The sequence below is a fragment of the Sinohyriopsis cumingii genome, unplaced genomic scaffold (assembly GCF_028554795.1).
Source record: "Sinohyriopsis cumingii isolate HCF-2022 unplaced genomic scaffold, ASM2855479v2 utg000160l, whole genome shotgun sequence".
Lineage (NCBI taxonomy): Eukaryota > Metazoa > Mollusca > Bivalvia > Unionida > Unionidae > Sinohyriopsis > Sinohyriopsis cumingii.
In genome coordinates, this window is record NW_028315873.1 from 4,587,515 (window position 1) to 4,608,210 (window position 20,696).

At 38.6% G+C, this 20,696-nt stretch overlaps 1 protein-coding gene across 3 annotated transcripts in view; it reads left to right on the forward strand.

Moving 5' to 3' along the window:
• Positions 1-20,696, forward strand: part of LOC149774661 (uncharacterized) — a 141,681-nt gene that overhangs the window by 15,159 nt on the left and 105,826 nt on the right. For 2 of the 3 annotated variants that reach the window (XR_016416736.1, XM_089944847.1), the window contains exon 3: positions 17,613-18,362. Coding sequence is in view for 1 of the 3 variants with exons in the window: in XM_089944847.1 (XP_089800973.1) it covers positions 17,613-18,362 (750 nt within the window). In the remaining 2 variants the exon portion in view is untranslated. Of the gene's footprint in view, positions 1-17,612; positions 18,363-18,400; positions 18,945-20,696 lie in introns of those variants that run through there. The other variant, XM_089944848.1, reaches the window with a different exon arrangement.

Here is a 20,696-nt window from a genome sequence, read left to right on the forward strand (position 1 = left end):
AGAACCTGATATGGGTTTTATTCTGGATAGTCTTTCAAAACCCATTATTATAATTAAGACAAATATTTAAATAGACAAATATATTATATGATGAACCAATGCAAGTGGATCAAACTAAATTCATCAGCGCCGTGTAGCAAACCCTGCAGAGGCGAATACTGTGGACAACATGCTCAACAGGTCCGCGGTGGGAGTCTAGGACCGATACCGTGTATCAGATGCGGCATTGGAGTACGAGGAAAAACGCAATTATGTTCAGCGTGTGGTGGAAAACGCTATCGAGAACTAAAACGGTATTATGATAAAAAAAATCCAGACTGTGATAACGCTCTCAAATGCGAGCGTGATTACATAAATAAGTTTTCAGACAAATTATGAATTAGACAATGATTTGCTTATAGTATAATGAATCAAGAATTCGTCCGACATCCAACTATTCCAAATTATGAGGCAAACCGAGATGGCATAGTGAGAAACTACAGGCTGAGGAAACAAGTTGGTACAGTTGATAATGCTGGTTATTTAAGATTTACTGTTAGGAAAGGGAGGTATTTATGTCATCGTTTCGTCTATGAGGTTTTTAACGGAGAGATCCCTAAAGGCCTTGTCATTGATCATATTAACGGGAACAGACTTGATAACAGTATTGAAAACCTTCAAGCGATCACTCAGAGCAAGAATACCATACGAGGAAGAGTTAAATGTAAAACAGCTATAAGAAGAGCAGTGAAATCTGTGAATGTTGAGACTCGTGAAGAAATAATATTTCAATCAATGAGCGCAGCCGGTAGGTATTTCGGTATTTGTCCACCTTCTGTACAGCATGTCGCAGATGGGATCTACAAAACAGCATTTTCAAAGAAGCTCAAACAGAAGATTTCATTCTGTTATATAACTCTTATCGTTGACACAAACGACGATAACTCCTCCGAGAGTGTGTAACGCTTTGCAGAGTTGTCGTTGCTGGTCAGAGGATTTGCTCCCCCTAAGAAAGCCACCTTGATAAAATATTTTATCGAGTTCATAACATGTAATCATTTATTTACCGTAGAATATATATTTTTTTACAAACAATATCCTCGTTTTACTGAATATATCCGACTGTTTTGCTCTTCTGTGCTTGTTATATGACCGCGCTTAAGAAAACATACAATTAAAATATTTTAAACAAGTCCCGCCCACTGCTAGAGCGAATTTCCAACTCGCAAGTAACAGTTGGGTTATATACGAAATCGCTCCCTAAGACCTTTGGGTCGATCGAAAGTCAGCACGCGCAAGCAAAACCATAAATTTAATCCGCCAATGGCGGGTGTCTTTTGTGCACCATCCAATGGTCGATTCAATGGATGGTTTTGCTCTGCTGCTGACCGTAGAAAATGACCCACCTGTGTATGTTTGTGTCGTCATAGGATAAGGTCTTAGGATAAGTTAGGATAAGATTACATGTTCATTGTGCCTTTACTTGCTGTCATACTCGAATCAGAGGTTAAAGGTTGTCTGTTCTGTACCGTCTCTTAGGATAAGATTACATGTTCATTGTACCTTTGCTTGCTGTGATACTCGAATCAGAGGTAAAGGTTGTCTGTTCTGTACCGTCTCTTAGGATAAGATTACATGTTCATTGTACCTTTGCTTGCTGTGATACTCGAATCAGAGGTAAAGGTTGTTTGTGTTGTCAAATAAATGTTTGCCGGGCCTGCTAGAGAACTCGATCCTAGAAGCCAGGGCTGTCTCGTCTTGTAAATAAATGTGCCTCTGAGTCACTTGGCAGTCAGAGGGGTCCGTCCTTAGGATAAGTTACGTGTTATATGTTTGTCCTTGTCAATTCACTAAACACGTCCTCTTGAGCCTATAGAACGTTATTTGACGATCTAGAGGCTCTTGCAGGGGATAAAGTGTTTCGTGTTACATGTTGTATTGTCATGTCGGAAGCAGTCCTCGTGGGGTTCTAGAACGTTATTTGACGATCTAGGCCCTTGCAGGGGATAAATGTTTCCGACTGTCTCGTTTTGTTTTGGAAAGCTAGCGTTTCTCATGCAAAGTGTTTCTATTAAAAATATAAAAATATATAATAATATGAATCACGAAAATATAAATACCATACTTGTTGAAATTAAAGAATTACAACAGCGAGGTTTTAATATTTTACTAGACACTGAAACAATTATGTCAGATTTTGAATCCTTGAATGAGCTATCACGCTTGGGGAAGAACAATCTCCCTGCTCGTTATAGGTTCATTAAGGGTTTGCAAGATCGTGTTTACAGATCACTTGCCGGGATAACTGAAAATCAGGTATCTGAATTTATTCCACTGTGCCGTGCAGTTGAGAAGATTCGTCTTGGATTGTCACAAGAGTATGAGACTCGAAAATTAATTAGCACCAGGGTGAGACGGTTAAAAGGTTATATAAAGAATCTAGACACGGAAATGCCTTGCATTTCTGACAAAAATACTAGTGTTTCTGACTACGAGGCCGACAAGGAAGTATAAACCGCATAGCGTGTGACTCACAGCACAAAGTGAAAGTAGAACCTGAGAACGCTAGCGCCCCCCCCCCCCCGCTTGGAGTGTAAAGCACATTTCCACGGGTAAAAAAAAAGTGTATTATTTTTTTTGCCCTTGGAAACTCAAAGAGTTTCTCAAGTGAAGGGCGCTTTCAGATTTTCAGGATTTGCTTAAGCGTTTCAACATCAATACAGGAATGAGAATAGTTCATAATCTGTTCTCGTTGACACCAAACTATGATCATATGATTTTGCTGTAGCTCTGTTAATTGTGACGGAGTTAACAAGAAGTCTTCGTCACCATACACGTCAATAACTATTTTAACGGGGAAATACTGTTCTGGGAATGTCTGTATTTGAAATGCGGTTTTTATTGCCTCGTAAAGAATTTGCTTATCATGAATATGAACTCGTGCATGAATGTACTCGGGTTGATACATTATACACAACCGTTTTTTTTTAAATGCGTGCTAGCACTTTCAACGATAACTTATGCTGGTTTTGATAGGGTATTTGCACGATAAAATGACGAAAATGGATCAGTGCAGAAAAAAAAACTATTATAAATATTATGGATCCCTTGACTTAGGACTTCACCAGTAAGTTTATACTAACAGTCTCGTCACGCAGGTCCAACAAATTCCCCCTCTGGTCGGTGAGTTTGAAATTTATCGTTGACAACCACGGGTTATGACACCGTAGATAGACCGGATTGATTGGTTCTTGCACAATCAGAAAACCAGGGGGGTCTCTTGGTGTGAACGTATACAGGATAAACCCCTGTTGTGCCGTCGTAGTATCTGATGCGCTGTAACTGCCATCGATGACGTCACATACAAGATTGACCGCAATAACATCTGTGATATTTACGATCCCGGGTGAGATGTGTCTGCCATCGGATGCTGTACTGTTGTCGTGCTTGAGAATAACAGGTTGTGGTTTTATTCGTTCGTACGCGGCAAGAATATCTTCGAAAGATTGATCGATGAGATCAGAGACTGATTTTCTCAGCTCGGGCACGTTATATCCAGGAAATTTAAAATCTGAAATATCATTCACTTGAATACCATATTTAATTGCAAAATCTGCTCTGGCTATCTGTCTATAATTATCATCGATATAGTCTTTAAGATCCAGTAAAGCCTGAATTATTCTTAGATTTATAGTTTCCATGGCCGATGCGAGTTTGTTTAGTTTTTCTATGGTTGTGATAATATTATCACGCGGACTTGTTAAATCAGAAATATAATCTTGGAAATATACTCGCAGGAGTTGTAGCTGTTGTTTATGTACTAGATTGATCGGAATAAATAATTCAGATTCTATATCATCTAGACGGTAAACACGGAGCTCCTGCCCCCCCCTTAACACGTGGAGCTTCTATACTCCAAGTATCGGGCATTAAAGTACTTTTTCTTGCTAGTAATTGATCTGCAAGGAGTAAATAATAATTGTACTCGAGGTCGTGTAGTGCTTCTTTATAGGTCATAAAATCCGATTTTTCAGGTTTTGGTGGACGAGGTTTAACCTCGGGGGCCTTTGGCCATCCTAATAATGTTCGGATTGAGCTGTTATAAATATCCACGGCGTATCCTGGCGTTGAGATTTCAATGACCGCAGACAGCGTTGGTTCATGAGCTGTTATAGATATTTTGGCTTCCTTGCCGGTGATTCGTTTTATTTGGCGTTGTATCTCATTATTGATTTCTTCGATCTGATAACTCCCAGTGGGAAGTGTAATTGTATTCCAGTCAAGTTCACCCTGTTCGCCGGAGTCGGCTTTGCTTTTCCCGAACACGAATGAATTATTTGGCTGCAGACCACCAAATGATGCCGACCTAACATTGGGCCAGCTGTGATACACACTGAGCTTTGCTAACGCGATTTCACTCACTGGAATTGGAGTTCGAAAATTAATACCGAATTCTGGTGTCGTCGAGGACACTGAGATCATTGTGGTCCTTACCGGTGTTGTGTTTGTGACTATTTGTTGAAGCAGTTCTATTGACATTATTTATTTGTTTAGTTTTCAAATAGTCATTGTACGCATCTGACATTAGTTTGAATTCAGAATCTGATATCGTAGCGTCGCTACTTTGCACGTCTAACGATGATGATATCAGCGATGATAATTTCTGATATGCGGTCGTGGCTGTATTTAATTTTGTCGTGTAATCGTGTAATTTTGTGTTAGCACATGATGATATTTTTTTTGCTATGATGCCGAAAACTCCAGCTGTTGTTGTGGCCGCGGAAACACAGATCGTGGCGGCGACTGCTGCAGTTACCGGAGTGACCGCTGATAGTATTGCTCCGGCAGATGCAACAACGGCAGATACTGAATAAACCATAATATCCAGCACTGTTATGCGGCGCTTGTATTTTTTTACTTTTTGACTAATTACTTCGATGACAGTTTTTAACTCAGATTGCCACTCACGGACTTGATTGTATCGATATTGTTGAGCATCTGGCGTCGTTGACATTATTCAATTACGCGGTAACCAATTGAGGCGTTGCAGCGACGAATTCCAAACAAAACCAGTAAGATGTTGCTGTTAAACTATCGTCCTCGGCTTCAAGCATAAATGTTTCCTCGGTTCCGCTGTTTAGTATTACAGTGCAAACCCCGGAATACTTATCGGTGGAATGTCTCCAAGGATATGTTGTGAAGATTTCAAATTTAGCGGCTGAAAACACAGACAACCTGTAAACACCGGTGGCTGTTGCTGTATATTTGATAGTGTTATTTTGTCGTGACCATGTTGCGAATCCCGATGATACCGTGAATACGATGTTGGTGATATGCCCCGGAGTAACTCCAGTGGGAACTTTAATCAAACTGGTTTTGTTAACGATATCAGGAATACCCGATACGATATCCTGCTGTGTTTGTTTGATCGTGTTAATGTCGGTCTTTACATCAGCGAGTTTTACATCGACGACTGGAGGAGTCCCAAAGAACTTATCCACGACCTCATCAGTTTTTACGAAGTTTCTTCGAAATCTTGTAAACGCGCCCACGTGAACATCATGCTCTGCACGCAGCGTATTTAGTTTACCGTTGACGATGTCCACGTATTGTTTGTTTGACGCATCCTGGTCGGATTCGGGATTCGCTAACGCGGTTATTTTGTTGCCGCTCATGCTGAGTTCGCCTGTCATCGTGTCACCGGCTTTTTTCACACATTTATCAACACCTTTATCAATACTGTCTTTGATGCTTGCGATTGATATATTCGAGTCCTTGATCCGGCCGCCATCACTAAATGCAACGAAGTTATCCTTGGTAGCTCCAAGAACTCTGCGAATTATATCATTCCACTTAATGTTGCTCGTTCTTAGTTTTCCTTGCCTGTCTTGGAAAATAGCAACTTCATCTGGGTCAACTCCAGCTATATTCAAAAGATTATCGACTTCATCTTTGGTCGCATATTTTGAGAGATCAGCATCTGTGCTTGGTTTACCTCCTCGTGTGAAAGGTCTTCCGTAAATATCCACCATTATTCTTATTGCTGTTTTTCAAATGCTAGCATTTCTCGATGCGGTATATTCATACACTACTTTATGAGGAGGAGTTGCTGGATTTCTTGAGATTGCATCAAGAACATTTAAAACCTCCCTCCCACAAATGGGCGGATCAATTAATGTTTGTGTTGGTAACGTCGACTGCCACACTGGAACATTAGAAAATCTGCTGACATACTTGAGAAACTCAACTGGCGGTGCTAAACCGTACGAATCAAAATAGATAATTCCACGTGGATCGATCGCGTAAGCAACCCAGTGAGTTCCCGGACCATCTTTGTTGTCGAGATTGATAATGCCAGTTTCTGGATTATTCGGTCGTTGCGGTAATTGATCTCGCATAAATACGCCTCTGAAATGTTTTACACGCAATTTTTTAACAGCATCGAGTAAATCAAAATTGCTCAACGGCGTTAGAATTTTTTTGGATACCATGATGGTGGAGTTCCTGGTAGTCTTAGACCGCGTCCCTTTTTTTTCTTGTATCCTTTTCCCGTTGCCTTTTTTAGTGCCATTCCAGCTGCAGTTCCAACTGTACCGAGTGCTGCGGCTTTTGCTACGGCTGGTGCTGCCGCGGCAATCAACGCCGGTATTGCTGCGAGAAGAGGAAATATTCCACCGGTTTTAGTCATGTCCTTGATAGCTGCAGCAGAGAAATCAAGTCGGACACCGGTTTTTGCTGTTAGTGCCTTATTAAAATGTTTAAGCTGAGTATTAGTCAACGACAATTTGTTTGGACCACCAGTAATCTGATCTCGTTTTAGTGTTATTGATGTCCCGCACGTGCTTGCGTTCTTTGATTGCAATTTCTTCGTTTGACCGGAAGTCAAGGTGACATTAACATGACTGTATGACATTATATCCTAAGTTTGATTTTAATTGCGTTACATATTCTCGATTGGAGCGTCGATGACCCTCATTCGTCCGCCAACACCTTCAAGCAGCATTGCTTTATCGGAGAGTATGACAGCAATCGCTCTGTAACCACCAGCAGGAACACCTACACGAGCTCGGAAATGTAGGTCGACAACAGATTGTTTAACCAGATCAAGATGTTCCAGCGAAAAGTAATAAATCGGATATAAACTCATAAAGTCTCGCTGTGATATTTGCAGGCCAGTGTCTACATTAAGGTCGCGCCCCATAAATGACATCAGACGATGATACGCGCGTGCGACACGATGATGTTCGAAATCTATTAATATATCCTCAGATGGCTCCTGATGCCCATTTATTCTCAACGAAACTTCAGAAACTCCAAGTGTATCAAATACCATTGGATTTCTTTCCTGGCTATCTGTTCTAGCACGGTATTGAAATGCAATGAAAATATGTCGTGGTGCTGATACTCCTTGTTGCGATGATATATGCCATGTAAACAACCCACCATTATCACCCTGAATAACGTCTGTGGTTGTTGTTTTCCAGGATAGCAGTGATTTACCGCCCGTGTCCATGAAAGACAACAGTCGTTGTTCTTCGGTGATTGACGGAGACAACACTGGCATCCACAACCACAGTTTAGTTAGTATTACCTGACCAGGGGCAACAGCAGCATCTCGCCAGATAGCGTCATTATCATCAGGTTTTCGCACAAGTACAACTGTGTGTTTGGCACCGAATATGACCTTGTGGACATCTCTGCAGAATCCAAAGATGTGAGACAATGGAATCACACCTGAGAACTCTTCATCTCCACTTAACATCGATCTACGTGTTGCAAAACCCAAATTAAAATTTTCGTTCATCGATGCAACTGCGTCACCGGCATTATTCATTGTTACATTCCTGTTCTCGGGGCTGTCGGTTATATCCTTTGCAAACATCATTGATGGTCCGGCTGATCTGGTGTAATCATCCGAGTATCTCGCCAACCCGAGAATTGTTGTGGCAACGTCGACGTTATCATGAATTGTTTCAATTTCTTTTCCATCTATCATGTAAATAGCGGATTTAAATAACGCCATGATGCCGTTGTTAACAAATCCAACTCGGTCGCCGATTCCGTAGTTAGTGTTATCATTCTTTAAAAGCCTACCTTCAACTTCGATGAAGGCCTCAGCGGGCAAGAAGTATCTACTTGTATCCTGGACCTGTAGTTCAATTCTTCCGCGTTGGTTAGGATCACGTGCTTCATAAGAATAATATTGAAAATCACGTACAGAATCATCTTTAAGTACTGGTTTGGACATATCAAACGCGTCATTGGATTTTCGTGCAAACATTATTATTATTTGTGATGATCTAATTAAAATGTTATCGTCACCGGAAACCACTACCAGCTATCAAATTAGCAGTTACACTATCTTGCAACGCTTTGGAGGTAATTCCTGCTGTTGCGATCTCAGCTAATTTCTGATTTACGGCCTTATTTACTACGCTACTAACATTTGCCGGCATAGCTTCAGTGGATGGTAGTTTTACTGGCACCAACCTCTCGACTGGGTTTTTTTTTCGTATCAGCTGTGCTAGTCGATCCTTGATTGATTGAAATGCTTTCCCGGCAAGACTACCAACAGTGCCAATGGCTTTATCCTTGACAACATCAGCGGCTTTCATCGCGAATTGTTTTGCTAACGGTCCAGCTTTCGGAGCGATTCTTGTGACTAAATCCCTAACAACATCACCGACTCCATCTCCGTAAACAACCTCGTATACTGGTAATCGTGAGTTTACTACTCTGACACTTCTTGGTCTGCGAAAAGAATCGTGTAGTATCATTTTATTTAATTATTGTTTATCTAACTGAATTTGCTAGCAAATTTAATTATTAGTCGCTGTGGTAACCGTCTGCGAGTTCATCAATGAGCCCCCGGTAGATGCTGATATCCATGATGCCACGCTGAAATAGTCTCTGACAGATATCTGCGGCTTCATTTATAATTTCCGGAGAATTGTTTCCGGCACGTCTTCCTCCGATGAGAACTTCCAACCGTGATACATCATCGATGATATTATTAGGGCAGGCAATAAAACCGGATCCTAAACCCTCCCCTGTTGATGGTACAATTCTTGGGGATAAAATGTCTTGAGGCAAACTTTCAGAAGATGTTGTTAAGCTAATTATCGGCGACCTAGTTTGTTTGAATTTTTGGCCCCGCGGACTTCCTTCAGATGCAGCCTCGTATTCACTTAACGGAGTTAGGTCAGGATCTATTGCTCTTCGCCGTGAAGGATATTGTTGTCGTTCTGTGTGTTGCAACGGTGATTTTTCTTCTTGAGGTTGCGATGGTGGAATTTCAAGTTTACGTATAGCATCTACAAGTCTATCGTATTTTGTATCGTCCCTGCTGATTTGTTTTTTATTTTCACGTATACGATACGAATATTTGATAAAATTATCATCTGTCATAGAACCGTGTTCTGGGTTTAAAGACACATCTCTTCTAATCAATCCTAACAGTATTGTCTCAGGTAATTTCTCTTCTGGTACATTTTTAAGAAGTTCAATATAATCCGGCGTAAATCTTTTGGCGGGGTCAGTAATTCTCCCTGTTACTCGCTTACCAGCAGGTACTGACACAACAACTTCATCGGGTGGAGGCGGGGGTTTAAGTCCAGCTGAAATATCCTGTAAAATTTTCCTTTGCTCTATTAAAGCCTCTTTGGTAACAGCTGCGGATTTTTCAGTAGCTTTGGTCACGGGTTTAAATAATTCCTCCGTAGTCTCTGCAAAGCCTTCCCGTGCTTGCTGTCTTAGTTGTAATTTTTGTCTGACACTATCACGGACAGGAAGAAATTTCTGAATTGCTTCGAGACGTTCTCGAGCTAATCTAGTCGTATGTGCTTCTCCAATATTTGCCATTATTTATTTGTCAATGATTTAATTCCGCTAACATAAAAATGTTTTTCCTTGGAAACTCATTTCCCAGAGCAGCAGAGGGGATGGACCCGACCCATGGATTTTTCAATAACGACCCCGCCACGGAAACTGTTTCAGATTTATTGAAGTAACCCAAGTTGTCAGTGCAAACTCAACGAGTTTGTCCCTGGAAACTCTTCGAGTTTTCGGGGGACATTTTTTTTTTGTCCTGTATTCTGAATAGAAGGGTTTATTTCGTCGAAATAAGCCCTCTATCGAGGAATAGTTTCCTGGAGGGGTTTATTGTGCAAAAAGTTTCGGTCTGTACAGCCCCTCTGCTGCTATACCTAAGTTTTGAAAGTTTCAAATTTTTCCCGATTATTACAAATTTTACAATTTAAATGTTATGTAATTTATATTGGATTGGGGTTCCTGTTTAATTTATATTAAATTTAGGATTTAGAACCAGTTGAAATTTTAAAATTTGGAATTGGATCCTAAGGTTTGGTGGGACTCATGTCTGGGTCGGGGGATGAGTTGGAGACTCTGGCCTGCGCATTGACAGTATCACACCCCTAGTGGGTAGCCATCCAAAGCTCTCCCTCCCATCCCCATTTCACTCCTCCTCTCCTCAAGATGTGTGTGTGTGTGTGTGTGTCTGTCTGAAGAGAGGACTGTCAGAGTGTTGTCCACGGGCAGTGTGTGTGTGTGTGTGTGTGTGTGTGCTGGTGTGTGTGTGTGCTGGTGTGTGTGTGTGTGTGTTTGAAGTGAGGACTGTCAGAGTGTTGTCCACGGGCAGTGTGTGTATGTGTGTGTCTGTGCTGGTGTGTGTGTGTTTGAAGTGAGGACTGTCAGAGTGTTGTCCACGGACGGTGTGTGTGTGTGTGTGTGTTTCAAGTGAGGACTGACCGATTGCTGTCCACGGACATTGTGTGTGCGTGCGTGCGTGTGTGTGTGTGTTTCGAATGAGGACTGTCAGAGTGTTGTCCACGGACGTTTTGTGCGTGTGCGTGCGTGTTGTGTTGTGTGTGTGTGTGTGTCTGTGCATATGTATGTATGTATGCATATATGTGTGTGTGTGTGTGTGAGAGAGAGAGAGAGAGAGATTAGCCATTAATAATTATGTGGACCCTGTAACTCTTATTAAGTTCTAAACAATTAATACAGCCTGGGTTATTTATCATATTTCAAGGAATAATTTTCTTCTTCAAAAACAGCTCCTGCAAAAATTACTGACAATCTCAGGTAGCAATTTTACCTAAACAGGGGTTGGCACATGACTATTTGATGTAATAATTCAGACCAGGAAGGGCATCGCAATTTTCTAAAATTCTGCACTTGAATCTCCCACCCCCATTTATGGAGCAGCCTTTAGAAGTGTTTGCTGTAATCTACATATCCCTGTAAAAATACCAAATTAATAAGAGACACGACGAGTCGATGCTTTTCATTTGAGAAAGGCTCCAATCTAATTTGTATGGTGTCACTGCATTTTATCAAAAGAATATGATATGTTAGTGCGGTAGTTAGCCATAAAACCCAGCAACTGTTATATTTTTACCTTTTCCCTTCACTTATGGTATCGTACTTATATTGTGATATATAATTATTCTATTAATCGAATTTATAATGCCTGGTTTAGCTTTATATACGCGTATTATGCACATGGTAAATGGTGCATTATATAACGAGGGATGACGTAGTTTGATACCTTCATTATTTTACCGTTAGCTTTATTTGTACATATTATGAACATGATATTATTTTGCAACTGGTAGAAGCAAGAGAAATAATAATCGTTCAACCCCACCCCACCTCAAGGTCAACCAGGGTTTGCATCTGTCATTTCAGGCGGGTCAACGCATAATCTTGAGTCGCAGTCCAATTTTCATAACCACGTTGACATCAAGCCAATGGACTCTCACTTCGACAAAAATCATATTCTTTTAGGGTCCATATTTAATTTCACAAAAAAATCCTGAAACGCAAAATTTGCATTTCGCACATAATGTGTCTTTCTTGAAACTTAATATGTAGGAAATTTTGGTTCAAAATCAGATTATTCTCTTTATTTTATATGCCCTTGGTAAATAACTGTTATTAATGGCCGTTTATGTCACTGAAGAAGTGATTTTTCATGAAAAAATTGCACCAAAATGCATATCACAAAAGTATTTTGTTTTCACAAAAAGTCAAGTTTTCGTCAAAACGTTGTATTCATGAAGATTTACCTAGAAAATACTATGGAAATATTGATAAAATGGGATCATTCTTTTCACGTGAAGATCCTGGTCGCACATTTAAAATAGTAATAGATTTTTCATGGAAATTTGTTTTCATGAAGGTAGCTGACTTTGTCCTTGAATATTCTGAATTTTATGACAATGAAAATTTCTACTATTTGTTTTCAGAAAGCTAAATATTGATAAATTTGCATACACGTGCGTAGGTACTTACTTGGTGAAAAACTGTTAATTTTATTAGGATAAATTGAACCATTTTTTGTTTGTGAAAAATACACTTTTTCGTCAAAAGATTTAATCTTGGGAGGAAATGTTAATATCAGTGTAGATTATATAAAGAAGCTGAGAAGTGTTGTGATTTGGATTTTTAACTTAACTTTAACAATTTTTCAGTCATATCGCTACGATGTCTGCAATGTGGCAGTTTATAGTGATGTCTAGCACTGGGGCATCATGCCGCAGACATGTAGCATGATGTCCCACCCAGTCACATTATCCTGACACCGGGCCGACCAGTCCTAACACTAACCTCTTAATGCAGAACGCCAAGCGAGGCAGCTGTTAGTACCATTTTTGTAAGTCTTTGGTATGACTCGGCCGGGGATCGAACCCACGACCTCCCGCATCCGAGGCGGACGCTCTAACCACTAGGCCACCGGAGCGATGAAGCTGAGAAGTAACAATGTTTTGCGAAGAATGTACCAAACGCAATTTATTACAGTAAGTGATTTCAAACTCAAAATTTACCATATACGCTCATAATTTATCGTTTTGGATTTACTTTGTTGGCATAGCGATCCATGACACAAGTTATGTCGAAATCAGTTCTCTCTTTTTTTTTTCCTCTCTTTTTTTTTTCTTTCAATGGATTTTTGTTGTTGTTGTTGTTTTTATTGTTGTTTCTTGTCCCCCACCCCCAACATCTACTTGTGTTGTACGTGTATAACAAGTGCACTCCTACTAAAATCTTTTGACCGCTAAAAGTAAACCGAATTTAGGAAGATGCTGGATTTCAGTCAGTTTTATCCGTGCGCTGTGTGTGTGTGTGTGTGTGTGTGTGTGTGTGATTATTGATCGGTCAGTTTTCCCATCATAAGTCCAGATACATCGTCACGTGCCACTGGCAAAGAATCAGCTGTGCTCCGGGTTTAGTTATTTAAATACCTTATTTCTTATTAGCAATTTGGACGCCACAGGATTCGTCTGGGTGGTTTGCACTGAAATTGGGCCCAGAACAGAAACATGGGAGGAGGATCTGTCAGCTAATGATAAGACTGGTTGTATTGTCTACCTCTCTGTTGCTTTTTTTCAGCCTCTTAGTTTAACAACCATGCATAGATCGATCGATCGATCGATCGATCGGGGGGGGGGGGGCAGACATTAGCTGGGGTAAAACCGGCGTACAGACTGATAGACAAAAGAGAAGTTAGCGATACCAAGAGACGGACAGACCTACGGACATTTTAATGTACACAGTGATCTGCATTAGTACTTTATCACGTTAAAGAAGCAAAAAACATTACACCCATTTGGTCTCGGTAGGTTATTACAACGTTGTATCTTTGTTATTGTTGAACACAGTAGTAAAATCCCGTACGTTATGTCGACAGAGGTTCTTGTAGGTTACTTGGTATAAGTTCAAATTCAAGGTTGTAATTCAGATCAGCATTTTCTCTCTCTCTTTCTTTCTCTCTATCCACATCTTTTCACGTATGATTTAGCTTTATGGTGTAAGTGTAGGAGGGCCAGCAGACTCGATTTCAGCGTGATTAGTTAACATTTTCAATTAAATTAGAAATCAGGGAATATTGCGAATGATTTGTAAAAAAATTGAATCTAATCTTAAAACGAGGAATACCACCCCAAAATATTTTAGTAATTTTTTTTAAAAATAATAACGTCTTTTTTCAGATTATTTATGTGACAAACTTGCATACACTTGCGTAGGTTATTCGTGAAAAAATGTAAATTTTATTAGGATGCATTGAACCAATTTTTTTAAATACACTTTTTCGTCAAAAGATTGCATCTTAGAGGAAATGTTAAAATATCAATGTAATGAAGTTGGGAAGTAACACTATTTTGCTATGAATGTGCAAAACATTATCCTTGTAAGTGATTTCAAACTCAAAATTTACCGTACACGTTCAGAATTTATCGGTTTGGATTTACTTTGTTGGCAAAGCGATCCATGGAAAACTATACCGAATTCAGTTCTCTTTTTTTTTTTCCTTTCAGTTTATTTTAGTTTTCCTTTATTGCTGCTGTTGTTGTTGTTTCAAAAATCTGCTTGGGTTGTACGTATATAACAGGTACACTCCTACTGAAATATTTTAACCCTCCGCCCCCCCCCCCAAAAAAAACCGAATTAGAATTTATCCCTGCAGTATCTACATGATTTGCATACGTTTATCACCTAAAGGAAACGAGGCTTGCTCATTTTACCGTCGCTACCATGATAAGACATTTTTGTCCAGTGTGTGTTTATGTGCGTGTAGAGAGAGAGTGAGAGAGAGTCAGCTGTAACGTCATAGTTCCAGATACATCAACATCTGTCACAGGCAAACAGCTGCAGATAGAAAATCAGCTGTGGTCCGTATTCACGACTTTAGTTATTTAAATCCCTTTTTTATCATTGAAAATTGTGACGCCACAGGATTCGCCCGTGTCGCTTGCCCCTAAATTGGGCTCTGGACAATGGGAGGGGGTTGGGGAGCTACTGATGATACGATTGGCTTTATTCTCAATGTCTCTGTTGGTCGATTAGTCTCTTAGCTTCACCACCATATATATACCGCGAGAGAGAGAGAGAGAGAGAGAGAGAGGGTCGAATTAGCGGGTGGGTGGGTAAAAATGCCGTAAGGCTGATCAAACAAGCAGGGAGCGATACAGTAGACGGAGAGGACTTCGGAAATTTTGACATAAAATGATTTGCAATAGAACCATATGAAGTTTAAGAGGCACAATTAAAAAATTATCAACTAAATTACAGTATACATCATTTTACATGTGTCGCACAGCCAAGGAATTTACGGTACAGCCATCTGGTCTCAGTAGGTTATTGAAAACATTGTATCTTTGTTACCGTTTATCACAGTAGAAAAATTCCACACATACGGTTATAAGGACCGAAGTTCTTGTAGGTTACTTGGTGTATGTTTAGATTCAAGGACGTAATCCAGGTCAGTATGTTTTCTCTCACTCCACGTATTTTCATGTATGATTTAGCGTTATGGCTTGGGAGGCTGGATGGGCAGCAGAATTGATTTCAGTGAAAGTGATTAACATTTGAATTAAAAAATGCGCATCTTTTCACATCCTGTGGTGATTAGAAGACAATAAAGGTTCGATAATAATTATGAAATATATCCTCATTTCGTCTTTAATTCGAAGCTGACGATGTTTTTCCATACTGTAAACAAACCTGATGTGCATTAAATAAGAACTTTAGAATACACATACTCATTTTCCTGTAATGTTTAATGTCTTCGCTTTACAAATATATTTTTTATACTGCTGTAGTAGGCTGAGTTTGTTTGATACAAGAAATCATGCAATTTCCTCACGCTTTAAATTCATTTTATATTATGTCGCTACCCTAAGGTTGTATTTATTCCTGTGTCATCTAAACCTCAGTACATCAGCTCCACGTATTTGCATACAGACAAGTTGATGTAATCCCGCTCATGATACATGAAAATCAATCGTGTAGAAATATTAATCACCAGACTCAAACGCGCTGTGTGACGTCATACTTAGTGTGATGTCGTTATCAGATTGTATAATTTTGTCTGGTTGAATTTGATCACCAGCGTTCTGCCAGTGTCAACGTCATAACGCAAGGGAGGTAAGACACAGAGAGCAGCAGACGACATAGTGGAGAGGGAAGAAATTCACAGAATCTACCAACTGGGATTTTCACTGAAATATTTAGGGTAATAGTATATTTAGGGTGCGTTGAAATGTTGGATATGACAGGGATGTATTAGATGAATAATCAAGTACTGTATCTTTTATCTTTACAGTAAGGTATATTTCATTTTTGTATATATTATTCTTGTTTAGTTTTTATGGTCAGCGCTAATATTTCTAAACCAATCTTTTTCAAAAATTAAATAAATTTACGTTTGTCTTATTTTTTAATGCAATAAATTGTGCTGAATAAAAATTTCATCTTCCTCTAAAGTATGGTAATAACAGTTTTGTAAAGTACTCAATTATAATTTGATTTGATTGATAATAAAGCCTTTTTTCTATTTAAGAAACTACCATTCTTTTATATTTTTGAGGCTAGTGGGTGGGCAAATTTTTTTAACTCTCAAATATTTTTTTTATTTTTTTGCCCAGTTTGATAGAAGATAAAACAACCCAAAGCAATCCTGACCTGAAATCCAAATGGGGTGGGGAGTATACGGATAAACCCCGGGGTCAGTTTCAGTCATATATAAATGTATTTCGCACGTAGGGAATGTTTATATCGATATAGAACTTGACTCATTTTGAAATTTCTTTAAAAATCACCCCTGCTCTCAAACCACACCCCAATATTACGGTAATAGCTTTAATTTTGTTAGCAATCTACACTTATCCCTAGGAATATCAATGACCCAAGGTTTATTTGTATAGTTGTTTTAGTGTACTAGTTAGAAATGATAGGGGGACAACAACCGTTTCCACATAGAACCAGTTATCACACGATACTGACTCGTGACTCTGTACAGTATTTTTTAAATGAATACATTACATATATCCAAATAAATGTACGGTAGATCTGACATTTTAAAGTTACTAAAATACTGTACAGAAGTAGGATAGTGTGGTTACTGGTTCCATGTGACGTCTGGTCCAAGATCCATCTTGAAATAATAATAATAATAATAATAAATGAATAATGATAATAATAATAATAATAAATGAATAATGATAATAATAATAATAATAATAATAATAATAATAATAAATGAATAATGATACAGGTAGCACAATCTACACCTATCTATTGGAATATTGATGACCGAAGTTTTAGTTTTGTTTATCAGTTGAAAATGACAGGAAAAACAACAGTTTCCACATGGAACTAGTTATCACACTATAATGAGTCATGACTCTGTACAGTATTGTTTTAATTATTACTACTATGAACGTAAACATAATGTACAAAAATACTGTACAGAACTTTTTTTAGTGTGCTCACTGGTTCCATGTGATGTCTGCTGTTTAATCCCGCTTAATATAATAATAATAATAATACAATCACGCAACTACGAGTATCATACAGTATTGATTTTTTATTTTCCTGGTAAATTCGTTTACTTATATGTGACATTTTTATGTCTAATCTAGATCTCTCTGATAATAATAATAACAACAACAAAAACAACACGACGATGGTTGTGGTGGTGGTGATTAATCGTGACAGTAGACTATTATTGAAAGTCATAAATTCAATCTATGTTTATGTCTATAAGTTATATTTTATTTTAATATAATTATTCATGTCATTATTGATGTTTATATCATTTTTATTTACAGACGAACTTCACCCTAGTGGTATCGTTGTGGTCAGAGACAAGCTGGTCATCACAGACTTGAAGTCTAATAAAGTCCGTGTGTACAGACGCCATGACGGCATGTTGCTGTCTTCATCTGACAGACTGGAGTCAGCTCTTTGGGGCGTGTGTCGTGTAAATGACACTGACTTGTGTGTGGTTATGACTAACGGTATAACACTCATGTCGGTACAGGACTCCGGTCTCATTTCTAGGGGTAAAACATTTCATTTACGTACATCATTTGAATTCTGTCATGGTGTAGCTGGATTCATGGACAAAGTTGTTGTCTGTGGTAGAAAAGACGACACGATATGTTGGACCGTTGTGTATTTACAAGATGGACGATATGACAATTTACACAAAGTCTGTAGAGGGGTGTTTAGTTGGTTGACGACAAAAGGAAACATGGTGTATATTTCGTGTCTTGCTTCTAACTACTCCCCTGACATTGGTGTGTATGGATTTAATTTACAGAATCCAAGTCAACCGTCATACAGATACAAACATGAGGGACGGTCAGGGCCATTTGGAATAACTGTAGATGATGATGGACATTTATTTGTGTGTAATTCACACTCCATTCATCATCTGACAGAGACATGTCAGTTAGTGGCCATTCATACGGAGGGGATACCACGTCGTCCCTCGGCCATTTTCTGGGACAGTGGGATTCTGTACGCGACAGCTGAGGCCAGTAATGTCATCTCCAAGTACCAAACACCTCATCAAGGCAAGTAACATATTTTATTTTTACTTCATTCACATCAACAAATCATTTATAACTTTATTGTCAACACTAACATTTTAAAATATTTAAATAAAATTAAATTTAACTTAAATCTGAAATAACATCGTTATGATTGAAGTATGCATAAAACAGTCATGTGTGTAGGCCTGTTTAATTAAGTAAATTACAAACACAATTTCCTTTATTGTTATAGAATTTAATACTAAGCTACTTTTTAATAGGTATGTTAATTATTTATTTATTATAATTGTATTATCTTGGTTATGATTTTAAAAAAAAATGTAAAAACGAACATCAATGGCCGTTCGCCCACCAAGTCACACTTCTTAATCGTAGTAAAAAATATTTGCCGCCAGGTGTCGCTTGCATTGAGAGTTTTAGCACGCGACGTAAAAACCGGTTTGGACTGGTTGACAGAAATGGGCTTAGCGTTGCCTAAAAATGGCGGAATACAGTGTACATGAATGCTGGTGTGGAAGCGTTTATCTCTTGAGGAACTTTGATAATGATTATGCAAGGAATATTTATTGACAAGAAAATAAAATGAATATTCGCCATTTAAAGGTATGTGGGAATTTTATTATAAAAAATGCATGTATCCATTAGGAACAAGAAAGGTTACACGAATCTGTTGTACTGCATGGGGACCACTTACCGCCAAAGTCATATTTCTCGTACTCACGTGCCTTTTTCATACGTTCCAGTATGAAGATAATTTTGAAAGGCCATTTACCTTCATTCCAGTGAAGAAAAATAATTTCCAGCTTTAAAGGTAAGAACAATGTTACTGGTGAGCTCAAGTGACCTAAATCCGATTATGTAAACATGGGGGGGGGGGGGGGTAAATTTTTTCCATAAATGTTACTTCAGTATGTACGTAAGCTCTATGACAAAACAATTGGATATGGGGCCTCAGATCCATGCAGATGACATTAATATTGAAATGTTGTAAAAACTTTTATTCATTAATAAATGTATCCTCCAAGAATAAAATATCCACTTGAAAGTAATTGTTTATAATATACACACCAAAGGATCTCTCGAACTTACATTACTATGACAGCACCAACAAATGATGTAGTACAGCGTTCCTATATGAAAGTAACTCGGGGTCATGAATAATTCCTAGTATAGGGGTCATCTCAAAACTAGTTTGAAAAGGGATGTAACCGTAACAAAACGCAAGCTTATTATTCATTTTTGCTACCCATTAATTATCACACACACACACTATATTTTTCCCTTTCTTTCTCTCTCTCTCTCAACTGTTGATATTGTTTAATACTTATTTAATGAAAGTAAATGAATAAAATGCAGCATGGTCTTGTCATCACAAAAAGATCTTACGTTTGAATGAAATAGAATAGTGATTGATAGCACCCCCCATATATATATATATATATATATATATATATATATATATATATATATATATATATATATATATAATGTTATTTACAAATGATACAATACATTGAATGAATTAATAATTTATTGTAGAAAAATGGCAAAGCTTTTAAAGTATCTCCAAGATCTATTGTCTGCCCTCTCGTCTGTGAAGAAGTTACAGCTCACCTTTAGTCAGGCCTCCAGGGAATACAATATTCCAAGGAAGACAATCGAAGATGCTCTGAAAGGTCAATATTTGAAACATGTCCCTGGACCAAACAGAATGCTAGATGCAACAAAAGAAGATGTGTTAGTATCATACATGAAGTATATGCTACAGCAAGGGTTCCCAATGACAAGGGCTATTGCTAGATGGTATATCATATCCATTATGAAGAAAAATGACAGAACAACTCTATTCAGCTCCGAGAAAAGTCACTCAAATAAATGGTTTAGAAAATTTTTAGCCGACATCCAGAACTCAAAGAGAGAGAGAGCCAGAACGAGTTGATAGGGGGAGGTCACGCATGTCTTATGAAAATGTCATGAACAGTTATTTTGCCCTTTTGATGGACACCACAAAGAAGATTGGCTTAGAAAAAGACCCAGGCAGAATACTTAATTGCGATGAGACTGGTGGGAGCAGAAGAGAGAAGCCATGACAAAAAGTCAATGGTGTGAAGGGCCATTACACATACCAGCAAGCTCTGTTATCATCTGGACATATCAATGCCCGCATTTGTATTGCTGCAGATGGTCGAGTCCTTCCCATGTTTCTAATTTTTGAAAAATCTTTCCCCCATAATGCTTATGAAGATGGTGTTCCAGGTAACTGGCTGTTTGGAGTCTGGATACATGGACAGCTATCTTTTTCTGACATGGTTTAAAGACCTGTTCATTCCAAATTTTGGGAAAGATCGCCCAGTG